General features: G+C 51.0%; 1 protein-coding gene across 1 annotated transcript in view; it reads right to left on the bottom strand.

Annotated features, from left to right (window-relative positions):
* The window catches only part of LOC106571019 (fibronectin type III domain-containing protein 4-like), a 57,828-nt gene extending 46,479 nt beyond the window's left edge, over window positions 1-11,349 (bottom strand). The window contains exons 1-2 of the mRNA XM_045695267.1: window positions 11,283-11,349; window positions 10,223-10,338 (exon numbers count right to left, since the gene is read on the bottom strand). Coding sequence (XP_045551223.1) covers window positions 10,223-10,338; window positions 11,283-11,349 — 183 coding nt within the window. The remainder of the gene's footprint in view (window positions 1-10,222; window positions 10,339-11,282) is intronic.
* Between the last annotated feature and the right edge of the window lie 3,651 nt (window positions 11,350-15,000).

Genomic DNA, 15,000 nt, shown 5'->3' with positions numbered 1-15,000 from the left:
TCGCTGCTGCTGCTCTCCGCTGCTGCTGCTGCTGCTGCTGCTGGTGCTGCCGCTGGCTGCTGCTGGTGCTGCTGCTGCCGCTGCTGCTGCCGCTGCTGCTGCTGCTGCTGCTGCTGCTGCTGCTGCTGCTGCTGCTCTGACTGCTGCTGCTGCTCGCTGCTGCTGCTGCTGCTGCTGCTGCTGCTGCTGCTGCTGTGCTGCTGCTGCTACTGCTGCTGCTGCTGCTGCTGCTGCTGCTGCTGCTGCTGCTGGGGCTGCTGCCCGCTGCTAGCTGCTGCTGCTGCTGCTGCTGCTACGCTGTGCTGCCGCCGCTGCTGCTGTCTGCTGCTGCTGCCGCTGCTGCTGCTGCCGCTAGCGGCGGTGCTGCTGCTGCTGCTGCTGCTGCCACTGCCGCTGCTGCTGCTGCTGCTGCTACTTGCTGCTGCCGCCCTGCTGCTGCGCTGTCTGCTGCTCGCTGGCTGGCTACGCGCTGCTGGTTCTGCTGCTGGTGCTGCTAGTGCTGTCTGGGGCTGCGCGCTGCTGCTACTGTACTACTACTACTATGTCATGACGTTGGCGCCTCTTTTGGTACAGGGAGGACAGTTGACCCCCTCCCTTTTGCACCACCACCCAACCTACCTTCCCCCAATCCACCCTGTGTGTAAAGGGTTGTAAAAACTCTAAAATTCCAGGAGAGTCTCTGGCCACATGGCCCATAGAGACACAGGAAATTCTTCCAACTCATAGAATTGGAGAGCCAAGCGACATTTTGTGTTCTGGAGAAGGTATGGAAGATTGGTGAAGAATCCAGCTACGAACTGATCCGCTTGGTACAATTTTGTGATACTCAGAAGAGACAATATAGCCATATTACCATAAAACTGTTTATATAATAGCATCATAATGGTTGTATAGAATGTATTAATAAGGATAAAGCTTTTGTAAGACATTGAGATGCTATGTACTGATGTAATGTGATAGAATTGTATTTCTGTAACCAAGTCTAGCTCAGTCATGGGCACGCCCCCAGGGACCCATACAGGACCAGGCGTCATTTGACAAGCCTGTTCGATGGGCACTATAAAACACCCCTTGATTTACATTTCCCCAGACCAGGCCTCCACTCGATGGCCAATAGGTTTACCATCCAATTCCTCTACTGAAAGTGAACCATACCACGTGGTTAACTTTTAGACTATTGATACCGACAGAATAAGAACAAGTCTTTGATGTTAATTATTAGTCTGCAGCTAAGTAAATTATATCAATGAACGCGAAGACCAACGAAACAACCATTCGATGACGACATTAATGAATGTCGCTTTGAAAGATCCATTCTAACCGAAGAGAGAGACTCTCCATCAGAACTACTCTCCAACAAGAATCAGAACGACACACTGAGCGTAAATATATATTGATTGCAATTGTTCCCGAATGAGTGAGCCTTCAATCGTCAATTGTTAATATTAATGAACTCTGGGTGCCACAGCTGACCTTTTATGATCCATTGTTCAACAGGCCGACCTGCCTGTTTAGCCCACAAGGGCACATTCCTCTACCAATCCTTTGTGACGATAATTACTGTTTGTATGTTTTCTGTTAATTACTTAGTGTAGTAAATAAATGATTTTAAGACAATTGATGTATGGATGATTTTAGTAAAGACTGGGTTCGTGCAGATACAACAATTTATGACGTTTGGAATGAGACTGGACTCGAGGTAAAATACACCATTTAAACCAGAAGATAATCGGCCTATACTATAATAGGATATAATATTATAGTACAGGTGTCACGGTTGTTGTCGGTGAATGAGGACCAAAACGCAGCAGGTACGTGAACGCTCATCTTGCTTTTTAATTATCTTTCAAAACGAACATACAAAATAACAAAAACACGAACGATCAACAAAAACAGTCTGGTAAGGCACAAGGCGAAACACAGAACAATCACCCACAAATCACACATACAAACACACCCTAATATATGGAACTCTCAATCAAAGGCAGATAGACAACACCTGCCTTCAACTGAGAGTCCCAACCCCAATCAACCAAACATAGAAACACACAACCTAGACTAACCATAGAATTACTAAACATAAACCAAAACCCGAATTACTAAATTAAACACCCTTTACACAAACACACCACCCCGAACCACAGAAAACAAATACCCCCTGCCACGCCTGACCAAACTACAAAACAATTAACCTTATATACTGGCCAGGACGTGACAGTACCCCCCTTAAAGGTGCTACCCCAGAAGCACCTTAACAAAAAATAACCCCAAGCAACACCAACAAAAAGTCCCCTTTACTAAAGGGAGGGAAGGGAGGGTGGCTGCCGTCAACGACGGCACTGTGCTACACCCCCCCTCCCCAACCCACCTATTTCTGGAGGTGGCTCTGGCTCCGGCCGTTCCAGGCTGTCGGGCCACTCTGGCATCGCCGAGGGGCAGTCGGGGCAGTCTGGCAATTCGGGACAGTCTGGCAAGTCGGGACAGTCTGGGCAGTCTGGCAATTCGGGACAGTCTGGGCAGTCTGGCAATTCGGGACAGTCTGGGCAGTCTGGCAATTCGGGACAGTCTGGGCAGTCTGGCAATTCGGGACAGTCTGGGCAGTCTGGCAATTCGGGACAGTCTGGGCAGTCTGGCCACTCCGGCAGTTCAGGGCAGTCTGGCCACTCCGGCAGTTCAGGGCAGTCTGGCCACTCCGGCAGTTCAGGGCAGTCTGGCCACTCCGGCAGTTCAGGGCAGTCTGGCCACTCCGGCAGTTCAGGGCAGTCTGGCCACTCCGGCAGTTCAGGGCAGTCTGGCCACTCCGGCAGTTCAGGGCAGTCTGGCCACTCCGGCAGTTCAGGGCAGTCTGGCCACTCCGGCAGTTCAGGGCAGTCTGGCCATCCGGCAGTTCAGGGCAGTCTGGCCACTCCGGCAGTTCAGGGCAGTCTGGCCACTCCGGCAGTTCAGGGCAGTCTGGCCACTCCGGCAGTTCAGGGCAGTCTGGCCACTCCGGCAGTTCAGCGCAGTCTGGCCACTCCGGCAGTTCAGCGCAGTCTGGCCACTCCGGCAGTTCAGCGCGGTCTGGCCACTCCCGGCAGTTCAGCGCAGTCTGGCCACTCCGGCAGTTCACGCGCAGTCTGGCCCTCCGGCAGTTCAGCGCAGTCTGACCTCTCTGGCGACTGTTGACTGGCGGGCAGCTCTGACGACTGTTGACTGGCGGGCAGCTCTGACGATGACTGTTGACTGGCGGGCAGCTCTGACGATGACTGTTGACTGGCGGGCAGCTCTGGCGATGACTGTTGACTGGCGGGCAGCTCTGACGATGACTGTTGACTGGCGGGCAGCTCTGGCGATGACTGTTGACTGGCGGGCAGCTCTGACGATGACTGTTGACTGGCGGGCAGCTCTGGACGATGACTGTTGACTGGCGGGCAGCTCTGACGATGACTGTTGACTGGCGGGCAGCTCTGATGAAGACTGTTGACTGGCGAGGCTGGGTTGACGCACTTGTAGCCTGGTGCGTGGTGCTGGTACTGGGATTACCAGATTGTGTACACGCACCTCCAGGCTAGTGCGGGAGCGGGAACAGGGCGAGTCGGACTGGGTTGACGCACTTCCGGGTCCGCACGAGAGACAGGAGCTGGAAACCCAGGGCTATGGAGGCGCACAGCCGGTCTAGATCTTACCTCCTGCACAACCCGCCTTGGCTGGATGGAACTAGTAGCCCTGTACGGCGGGGTGCTCGTACAGGGCAGACTGGGCTGTGCAGGGGCCTGATGGTAGCCGTGCGTGGGCGGGAGTTGGGTAGCCTGGTCCTCGGAGGCGTACCGGCGACCAGATGCGCTGCGCAGGCATCCTCCTACCAGGCTGGATGCCCGCTCTAGCACGGCACCTGCGAGGGGCTGGAATAACGCGCACCGGACTGTGCGTGCGTATGGGTGAGATAGTGCGCTCCTCAGCGAAACATAGCGCTCTCCACCCCATACGCTCCTCCATATAACCACGAGTAGCTGGCTTCCGGCTCTTCTTACGCCTAGCCAAACTACCCGTGTGCCCCCCCAAAATTTTCTTGGGGGTGCCTCTCGTGCTTCTCCTTCAGCGCGTACTTGGCCTCGTACCACCGCCTCTCTGCCTTGGCTGCCTCAATTTCCCCCCTGCGGGCGTCGATAATCCCCAGCCTGATGCCAGGGTCCGGCCCCGTCCAGAACTTCCTCCCAAGTCCACTTCTCCCGCCAGTCCAACTCGAACTCCGTCTGCTCCTTCCTCTGCTGCTTGGTCCTTTGGTGGTGGGTGATTCTGTCACGGTTGTTGTCGGTGAATGAGGACCAAAACGCAGCAGGTACGTGAACGCTCATCTTGCTTTTTAATTATCTTTCAAAACGAACATACAAAATAACAAAAACACGAACGATCAACAAAAACAGTCTGGTAAGGCACAAGGCGAAACACAGAACAATCACCCACAAATCACACATACAAACACACCTAATATATGGAACTCTCAATCAAAGGCAGATAGACAACACCTGCCTTCAACTGAGAGTCCCAACCCCAATCAACCAAACATAGAAACACACAACCTAGACTAACCATAGAATTACTAAACATAAACCAAAACCCGGAATTACTAAATTAAACACCCTTTACACAAACACACCACCCCGAACCACAGAAAACAAATACCCCCTGCCACGCCCTGACCAAACTACAAAACAATTAACCTTATATACTGGCCAGGACGTGACAACAGGAAAGTTATATTAGGAAAATTATAGCTTTGTAATCTGAATATTCTCCTTGGTGCCCCGATCTCCTAGTTAATTACAATTAAATGATTAATCAGTTTAATCGCGTGATAATAATTACAGGGAGCTAATTGATAAACATATCTTCATTTAATGGTAGCCCCAAAGACACGACAACTACTACTACTACTACGCAGACCTACTACTACTACTACTACTACTACTACTAATACTACTATTACTACTACTACTAAGCGGGCCTACCACTACTAGTACTACTGCTGCTGCTACTGCTACTGCTGCTGCTGCTGCTGCTACTGCTCTGCTGCTGCTGCTACTGCTGCTGCTGCTGCTGCTGCTAGGCGGGCCTGCTGCTGCTTCTGCCACTACTGCTGCTAATGCTGCTGTTGCTGCTGCTGCTGCTGCTACTGCTGCTGCTAAGCGGGCCTGCCACTACAGTTGCTGCAGCTACTACTGCTGCTGTTACTGCTCCCACCACAGCCACTGCTCCTGTAACTGCTGCTGCTGCCACTGCTGCTGCTGCTAGTCGGACTGTGCTGCTGCTGCTGCTGCTGCCGCTACTGCTGCTGGTGGTGCTGCTGCTACTGCCGCTGCCGCCCTGCTACTACTGCTGCTGCTGCTGCTGTTGCTGCTGGGCGGGCCTGCTGCTGCTTCTGCTGCTGGTGCTGCTTCTGCTGGTGGTGCTGTTGCTACTACTGCTACAGCTGCTGCTCCTGCTGGTGCTGCTGTGCTGCTACCACTGCTGCCGCTGCTGCTGACTGCTGCTACTGTGCGGGGAGGCAGGCTACTGCTACTACTACTACCACCACCGCCACCACCACCACCAGTGCTGCTGCTGCTGCTGCTGCTGCTGCTGCTAGGCGGGCCCTGCCACTGCAGTTGCTGCTGCTGCTGCTGCTGTTGCTGCTACTGCCACCACCGCCACTGCTCCTGCTGCTGCTGCTGCTGCTGGCACTGCTGCTGCTGCTAAGCGGGCCTACAACTACTACTACTGCTGCTGCTAGTGCTGCTGCTACTACCACTACCACCCCTACTGCTGTTACTGCTAATAATAGTATGTTGCTAAGCGGGCCTGCTACTGCTTATGCTGCTATGCTGCTGCTGGTGCTGCTGCTGCTGCTGGCTGCTGCTGGTGCTGCTGCTGCTGCTGCCGCTGCTGCTGCTGCTGCTGCTGCTGCTGCTGCTGCTGCCACTGCTGCCGCCGCTGCTGCTGCTGCTGCTGCTGCCGCTGCTGCTGCTGCTGCTAGGCGGGGCTGCTACTGCTGCTGCTGCTGCTGCTGCTAGGCGGGCCTGCTGCAGCTGTTGCTGCTGCTGCTGCTGCTACTGCTGCTGCCACTGTTGCTGCTGCTGCTGCTGTTGCTACTGCTGCTGCTGCTGCTAGGCGGGCCTGCTGCAGCTGTTGCTGCTGCTGCCACTGGGGCTGCTGCTAGGCGGGCCTGCTACTGCTGCTGCTGCTACTGCTGCTGTGCCACTGCCACTGCTGCTTTGCTGCTGCTACTGCTGCTGCTGCCACCGCCACTGCTGCTGCTGCTGGTGCTGTTGCTGGTTCTGCTGCTAGTGCTGCTACTGGTGCTGCTGCTGCTACTGCTGCTGCTGCTGCTGCTACTGCTGCTGGTGGTGCTAAGCGGGCCTGCTACAGCTATTGCTGCTACTGCTGCTGCTGCTGCTGCTACGCGGGCCTGCTGCTGCTGCTACAGCTGCAGCCACTGCTGCTGCTGCTGCTGCTGCTGCTGCTGCTGCTAGGCGGGCCTGCAGCTGCTGGTGCTGCTGCTGCTGCTGCTGCTGCTGCTGCTAGCGGGCGTGCTGCTGCTATTGCTGCTGCTAAACTGCTGCTGCTGCTGTGCTAAGCGGGCCTGCTGCTGCTGCTACTGCTGCTGCTGCTAAGCGGGCCTGCTGCTGCTTCTGCCCTGGTCCTGCTTCTGCTGCTAGTGGTGTTGCTGCAGCTGCCGCTGCTAATACTAATGCTGCTGCTGCTGCTCCTGCTGGTGCTGCTGCTGCTGCTACTGCTGCTGCTACTGCCACTGCTGCCACTGCCACTGCTACTGCTGCTGCTGCCACTGCTGCTGCTGCCACTGCTAATAGGCGGCCTGCTGCTGCTGCTGCTGCTGCTGCCCCGCTGCTGCTGCTGCTGGTGCTGCTGCTGCTGCTGCCGCTGCCACCGCCGCCACCGCTGCTGCTGCTGCTGCTGCTGCTGCTGCTGCTGCTACTGCTGCTGCTGCTCGCGGGCCTGCTGCTGCTGCTGCTGCTGCTGCCACCACTGCCGCCTGCTGCTGCTGCTGCCACTGCCACCCTGCTGCTGCTGCCACTGCTGCTGCTGCTGCTGCTGCTGCTGCTGCTGCTGCTGCTCCTGTTGTTGCTGCTGCTGCTGCTGCTAAGCGGGCCTGCTGCTGCTACTGCCGCTGCTGCTGCTGGTGCTGCTACTGCAGCCACTGCTGCTGCTGCCGCCACCACTGCCACCGGCGCTGCTGCTGCTGCTGCTGTTGCTGCTGCTGCTAGGCGGGCCTGCTGCTGCTGCTGCCGCTGCTGCTGCTACTGGTGCTGCTGCTACAGCCACTGCTGCCGCTGCCACTGCCCCCGGCGCTGCTGCTGCTGCTGCTGTTGCTGCTGCTGCTAGTGCTGCACTGCTGTGCTGCTGGTGCTGCTGCTGCAGCCGCTACTGCCGCTGCCACTGCTGCTGCTGCTAGCGCTGCTGCTGCTGCTGCTGCTGCTGCCGCTGCCGCTGCTGCTGCTGCTGTTGCTGCTGCTGCTGCTAAGCGGGCCTGTTGCTACTTCTACTACTAGTACTACTACTACTACTACTACCACTGCTACTACTACTACTACTACTACCACTACTACTACCACTACTACTACTACTACTACTATTACTATTACTACTACTACTGCTACTATTACTACTATTACTACTACTAGTACTACTAGTACTACTAGTACTACTAGTACTACTCCTGCTAGTTACACAGAGCATCACTCACAGAGCATACAGCTACTACTACTACTCAGTATGCACAGTGAGTATGTTTAAACATCAGTATGCGTAGGTAGTTCCACTATTCTAAGCATTCTCAAAGCTGTCCCACCTGAAAATGGCTCTCTGGCAGCTGTGGATATTAACCCTGGAACCGTATATCTCCTGACAAATCAAGCACGCTGAGCTTTGTCTACATTCTTAGCTTGGGACTGGGCAGAGTCAAACCTTCCTTCATGGTAATTTATATTAGCATGTGAACCAAGCCTTAGTTATTGCTGAGAAATAGTAAAAATGTTAATGCTTACAGTGCAATATCCATCCACATTATGCATGAATGGTTGTTCTTCTCTTCTCTGTATCCATTCTCTCATTGTAATTGATACCATCTTCATATTTTCAGCATCATTTGAATATTTAACTAATGCTTTGTTGCATTTTTTACCACAGTGAATATCAGGTTTGAAACTGTCATACAATAATGTAGGAATGTTCATCTCATCTGAATCTGGTAACAACTGGAGACAGGTGAATTTAGACTGAATTTTTGTGGGTGAAATCTAAGGCAATCTAGTCATATAATGGAGAATATTTTGGACTGCTGTCTCTGCCTTTTGATCATGATGTCATGCCCTGACCGAGAGAGAGGGTTTGTTTCTCTATGTGGTTAGGGCAGGGTGTGGGGTGGGCATTCTATGTTTTATTTTCTATGTTTTGGCCGGGTATGGTTTCCAATCAGAGGCAGGTGTCATTCGTTGTCTCTGATTGGAAGCCATACTTAGCCTGTTTTTCCTTTGGGTTTTGTGGGTAGTTGCTTTCTGTTTAGTTGTAGTACCTGACAGAACTGTCGGCTGTAATTTTTGTTTATTTGTTAAGTGTTCATTTTTGCATTAAATCTACAAGATGAACATATTCCACGCTGCACCTTGGTCTACTCATTTCGACGCATGTGACACATGAGGTGTTTTGAAACTCTTTGGAAACTTCTCAGACCCCTTGACTTTTTTTACACAATTTGTTAAGTTACATAAGTTAAATTTTAAAAAACGTAGCAATCTACACACAATACCCCATAATGACAAAGCAAAAATAGGTTTTTAGAAATGTTTGCTACTTTACAAAAAAAATGAAAATAGCTGTGCAGCAACGCTCCCCATCCAACCTGACAGAGCTTGAGAGGATCTGCAGAGAAGAATGGGAGATACTCCCCAAATACAGGTGTGCCAAGCATGTAGCGTCATACCCAAGAAGACTCGAGGCTGTAATCGCTGCCAAAGGTGCTTCAACAAAGTACTGAGTTAAGGGTCTGAATACTTATGTAAAATGTGATATTTCAGTATTTTAGTTGTTATGAATAAAGCTCTGACGAAGGCCGTGAGGCCGATACGTAAAGCTCAGACGAAGGCCTTGAGACCGATACGTAAAGCTCTGACGAAGGCCGTGAGGCCGATACGTAAAGCTCAGACGAAGGCCGTGAGGCCGATACGTAAAGCTCAGACGAAGGCCGTGAGGCCGATACGTAAAGCTCTGACGAAGGCCGTGAGGCCGATACGTAAGCTCTGAGAAGGCCGTGAGGCCGTACGAAAGCTCGCGAAGGCCGTGAGGCCGATACGTAAAGCTCTGACGAAGGCCGTGAGTCCGATACGTAAAGCTCTGACGAAGGCCGTGAGGCCGATATGTAAAGCTCTGACGAAGGCCGTGAGGCCGATACGTAAAGTTCTGACGAAGGCCGTGAGGCCGATACGTAAAGCTTATTAAAGATCAGTGATACTATCATGAGCAGTGTGCGGTTTCCTTTCTCCTTCATCTTGTTCAACTATTACAAAAGTTTGCTCAGATGTACGAGTGCTTTTTGAAAGTTTGAGTTGTAATGAATTTGCAAACATTTCGAAAAAACCTGTTTTTGCTTTGTCATTATGGGGGTATTGTGTGTAGATTGATACAAAAACAACAAAAAAGTTGGAATAAGGCTGTAACATAACAAGCCTTCCCTGTAGCTCAGTAGCCTTCCCTGTAGCTCAGCTGGTAGAGCATGGTGTTTGCAACACCAGGGTTGTGGGTTCGATTCCCACGGGGGGCCAGCACAGGAAAAAAAATGTATGAAATGTATGTATTTACTACTGTAAGTCGCTCTGGATAAGAGTGTCTGCTAAATGACTAAAATGTAAATAACAAAATGTGTAAAAAGTCAAAGGGGTCTGAATACTTTCTGAATTCATACAGCACTACAGTAGTAAACATGCACTGTATATACGTCTGTATTCACCTTAAAACACATCAGACATTTAGCACGTCAAATACTGATGTAAACAGAACCTCTACAACAATGACATTTACTAAATAAACATCTTAACAGTGGAATTCACATAGCAAACTAAACCTTTACCAAGATCTCATCCACCCATTACATTTGTCTATTTTGTCAACAGGACCACTAGGCTAGATAATTATAATAATAATAATAATAATAATAATTAATAACTATTAATAAAAACGACATAGTAGTCACCTGCTGTGAGATGGAGAAGCCGATGATGACGTCACCCTCAGGTATCTCCCAGGAGACAGTGGCTGAGTCGGCCCTCAGGTGCATCACAGACACGTTGACAGGAGCAGGGGGACGGTCTGAGGCGAGAGGAACAAGAACTTGTTAGGGGAAAGTGCATTACGTAAGTCTCTAAAAGGAAAGGAGATTTTTAATTTTGCTTAGTTAGTTTCAAGGTGGTATGACCGACAGGGAGGCGGTCTGAGGAGCGAGGAACAAGAACATATAAGGGGTGAGTATACAGTATAACGATACTATAAAAGTAAAGAAATGTTTTTGTTTGTATCTATGGTACCAGGCGGTGTGGCTGACCGTTTGTATCTAAGGTACCAGGGGGTGTGACTGACCATTTGAAGAGGTACCAGGGGGTGAGACTGACCGTTTGTATAGGTACCAGGGGGTGTGACTGACCGTTTGTATAGGTACCAGGGTGTGACTGACCGTTTGTATAGGTACCAGGGGGTGTGACTGACTGTTTGTATAGGTGCCAGGTGGTGTGACTGACTGTTTGTATAGGTGCCAGGTGGTGTGACTGCCCGGTTGTATAGGTACCAGGGGGTGTGACTGACTGTTTGTTTGTATAGGTGCCAGGTGGTGTGACTGACCATTTGAAGAGGTACCAGGGGGTGAGACTGACCATTTGTATAGGTACCAGGGGGTGTGACTGACCGTTTGTATAGGTACCAGGGTGTGACTGACCGTTTGTATAGGTACCAGGGGGTGTGACTGACTGTTTGTATAGGTGCCAGGTGGTGTGACTGACTGTTTGTATAGGTGCCAGGTGGTGTGACTGCCCGGTTGTATAGGTACCAGGGGGTGTGACTGACTGTTTGTTTGTATAGGTGCCAGGTGGTGTGACTCACCGTTTGTATAGGTACCAGGGGGTGTGACTGACTGTTTGTATAGGTGCCAGGTGGTGTGACTCACCGTTTGTATAGGTACCAGGGGGGTGTGACTGACCGTTTGTATAGGTACCAGGTGGTGTGACTGACCATTTGTATAGGTACCAGGGGGTGTGACTGACCGTTTGTATAGGTGCCAGGGGGTGTGACTGACCGTTTGTATAGGTACCAGGCGGTGTGACGGACCATTTGTATAGGTACCAGGCGGTGTGACTGACCGTTTGTATAGGTACCAGGCGGTGTGACTGACCGTTTGTATAGGTACCAGGAGGTGTGACTGACTGTTTGTATAGGTACCAGGGGGTGTGACTGACCATTTGTATAGGTGCCAGGCGGTGTGACTGACCGTTTGTATAGGAACCAGGTGGTGTAACCGACCGTTTGTATAGGTACCAGGCGGTGTGACTGACCGTTTGTATAGGTACCAAGGGATGTGACTGACCGTTTGTATAGGTACCAGGGGGTGTGACTGACCGTTTGTATAGGTACCAGGGGGTGTGACTGACTGTTTGTATAGGTACCAGGGGGTGTGACTGACCGTTTGTATCTAAGGTGACAGGTAGTGTGACTGACCGTTTGTTTAGGTACCAGGGGGTGTGACTGACTGTTTGTATATGTACCAGGGGGTGTGACTGACTGTTTGTATAGGTGCCAGGGGTGTGACTGACCGTTTGTATAGGTACCAGGGGGTATGACTGACCGTTTGTATAGGTACCAGGGCGTGTGACTGACCGTTTGTATAGGTACCAGGTGGTGTGACTGATTGTTTGTATAGGTGCCAGGGGTGTGACTGACCGTTTGTATAGGTACCAGGCGGTGTGACTGACCATTTGTATAGGTGCCAGGCGGTGTGACTGACCGTTTGTATAGGAACCAGGTGGTGTAACCGACCGTTTGTATAGGTACCAGGCGGTGTGACTGACCGTTTGTATAGGTACCAAGGGATGTGACTGACCGTTTGTATAGGTACCAGGGGGGTGTGACTGACCGTTTGTATAGGTACCAGGGGGTGTGACTGACTGTTTGTATAGGTACCAGGGGGTGTGACTGACCGTTTGTATCTAAGGTGCCAGGTAGTGTGACTGACCGTTTGTTTAGGTACCAGGGGGTGTGACTGACTGTTTGTATATGTACCAGGGGGTGTGACTGACTGTTTGTATAGGTGCCAGGGGTGTGACTGACCGTTTGTATAGGTACCAGGGGGTATGACTGACCGTTTGTATAGGTACCAGGGCGTGTGACTGACCGTTTGTATAGGTACCAGGTGGTGTGACTGATTGTTTGTATAGGTGCCAGGGGTGTGACTGACCGTTTGTATAGGTACCAGGCGGTGTGACTGACCGTTTGTATAGGTACCAGGGGGTGTGACTGACCGTTTGTATAGGAACCAGGTGGTGTAACCGACCGTTTGTATAGGTACCAGGCGGTGTGACTGACCGTTTGTATAGGTACCAAGGGATGTGACTGACCGTTTGTATAGGTACCAGGGGGTGTGACTGACCGTTTGTATAGGTACCAGGGGGTGTGACTGACTGTTTGTATAGGTACCAGGGGGTGTGACTGACCGTTTGTATCTAAGGTGACAGGTAGTGTGACTGACCGTTTGTTTAGGTACCAGGGGGTGTGACTGACTGTTTGTATATGTACCAGGGGGTGTGACTGACTGTTTGTATAGGTGCCAGGGGTGTGACTGACCGTTTGTATAGGTACCAGGGGGTATGACTGACCGTTTGTATAGGTACCAGGGCGTGTGACTGACCGTTTGTATAGGTACCAGGTGGTGTGACTGATTGTTTGTATAGGTGCCAGGGGTGTGACTGACCGTTTGTATAGGTACCAGGCGGTGTGACTGACCATTTGTATAGGTGCCAGGCGGTGTGACTGACCGTTTGTATAGGAACCAGGTGGTGTAACCGACCGTTTGTATAGGTACCAGGCGGTGTGACTGACCGTTTGTATAGGTACCAAGGGATGTGACTGACCGTTTGTATAGGTACCAGGGGGTGTGACTGACCGTTTGTATAGGTACCAGGGGGTGTGACTGACTGTTTGTATAGGTACCAGGGGGTGTGACTGACCGTTTGTATCTAAGGTGCCAGGTAGTGTGACTGACCGTTTGTTTAGGTACCAGGGGGTGTGACTGACTGTTTGTATATGTACCAGGGGGTGTGACTGACTGTTTGTATAGGTGCCAGGGTGTGACTGACCGTTTGTATAGGTACCAGGGGTATGACTGACCGTTTGTATAGGTACCAGGGGCGTGTGACTGACCGTTTGTATAGGTACCAGGTGGTGTGACTGATTGTTTGTATAGGTGCCAGGGGTGTGACTGACCGTTTGTATAGGTACCAGGCGGTGTGACTGACCGTTTGTATAGGTACCAGGGGGTGTGACTGACCATTTGTATAGGTACCAGGGGGTGTGACTGACCGTTTGTATTAGGTACCAGGGGGTGTGACTGACTGTTTGTATAGGTACCAGGGGGTGTGACTGACCATTTGTATAGGTACCCGGCGGTGTGACTGACCGTTTGTATAGGTACCAGGGGGTGTGACTGACCGTTTGTATACAGAGCATTCAGAAAGTTTTCAGTCCCCTTCACTTCTTCCACATTTTGTTACGTTACAGCCTTATTCTAAAATGTATTAAATTCATTTTTTCCTCATCAATCAACACACTATATCACATAATGAAAAAGTGAAAACAGGTTTTGGGAAATATTTGCTAATTTATTGATAATAAAAAACTGAAATACTTTATTTACATAAGTATTCAGACCCTTTGATATGAGACTCGAAATTGAGCTCAGGTGCATCCTGTTTCCAGTGATCATTCTTGATATGTTTCGACAACTTGATTGGTGTCCACCTGTGGTAAATTCAATTGATTGGACATGATTTGTAAAGACACACACCTGTTTATACAAGGTCCAACAGTTGACAGTGCATGTCAGAGCAAAAACCAAGCTCTGAGGTGGAAGGAATTGTCCATAGAGCTCCGAAACAGGATTATGTCGAGGCACAGATCTGGTCAAGGGTACGAAAAAATTTCTGCAGCATTGAAGGTCCCCAAGAACACAGTGGCCTCTATCATTCTTAAATGGAAGAAGATTGGAACCACCAAGACTCTTCCTAGAGCTGGCCGCCTGGCCAAACTGATCAATCGGGGAGAAGGGCATTGGTCAGAGAGGTGACAAAGAACCCGATGGTCACTCTGACAGAGCTCCAGAGTTCCTCTGTGTAGATGGGAGAACCTTCCAAAAGGACAACCATCTCTGAAAGCACTCCACCAATAAGGCCTTTATGGTAGAGTGGCCAGATGGAAGCCACTCCTCAGGAAAAGGTACATGACAGCCTGCTTTGAGTTTGCCAAAGGGCACCTAAAGGACTCTCAGACCATGTGAAACCAGATTTTCTGGTCTGATGAAACCTGGCACCATCCCTACGGTAAAGCACGGTGGTGGCCGCATCATACTATGGGGTTGTTTTCAGGGACTGGGAGACTAGTCAGGATCGAGGGAAAGATGAACAGAGCAAAGTACAGAGAGATCATTGATGAAAACCTGCTCTAGAGCGCTCAGGGCCTCAGACTGGAGTGAAGGTTCACCTTCCAACAGGACTACGACCCTAAGCACACAGCCAAGACATCACAGGAGTGGCTTCGGGACAAGTCTCTGAATGTCCTTAAGTGGCCCAGCCAGAGCCCGGACTTGAACCCAATCGAACATCTCTCGAGAGACCTAAAAAAAGCTGTGTAGCAACGCTCCCCATCCAACCCGACAGCCAGTTAGCTGGAGAGTTGTGTTCCAAAACGCTCTATTGACCAATTTTCACATTTTTT

Source organism: Salmo salar, chromosome ssa15, assembly GCF_905237065.1.
Source record: "Salmo salar chromosome ssa15, Ssal_v3.1, whole genome shotgun sequence".
In the NCBI taxonomy this organism is placed as follows: Eukaryota; Metazoa; Chordata; class Actinopteri; order Salmoniformes; family Salmonidae; genus Salmo; species Salmo salar.
This window is presented reverse-complemented; position numbering and strand designations above follow the sequence as displayed.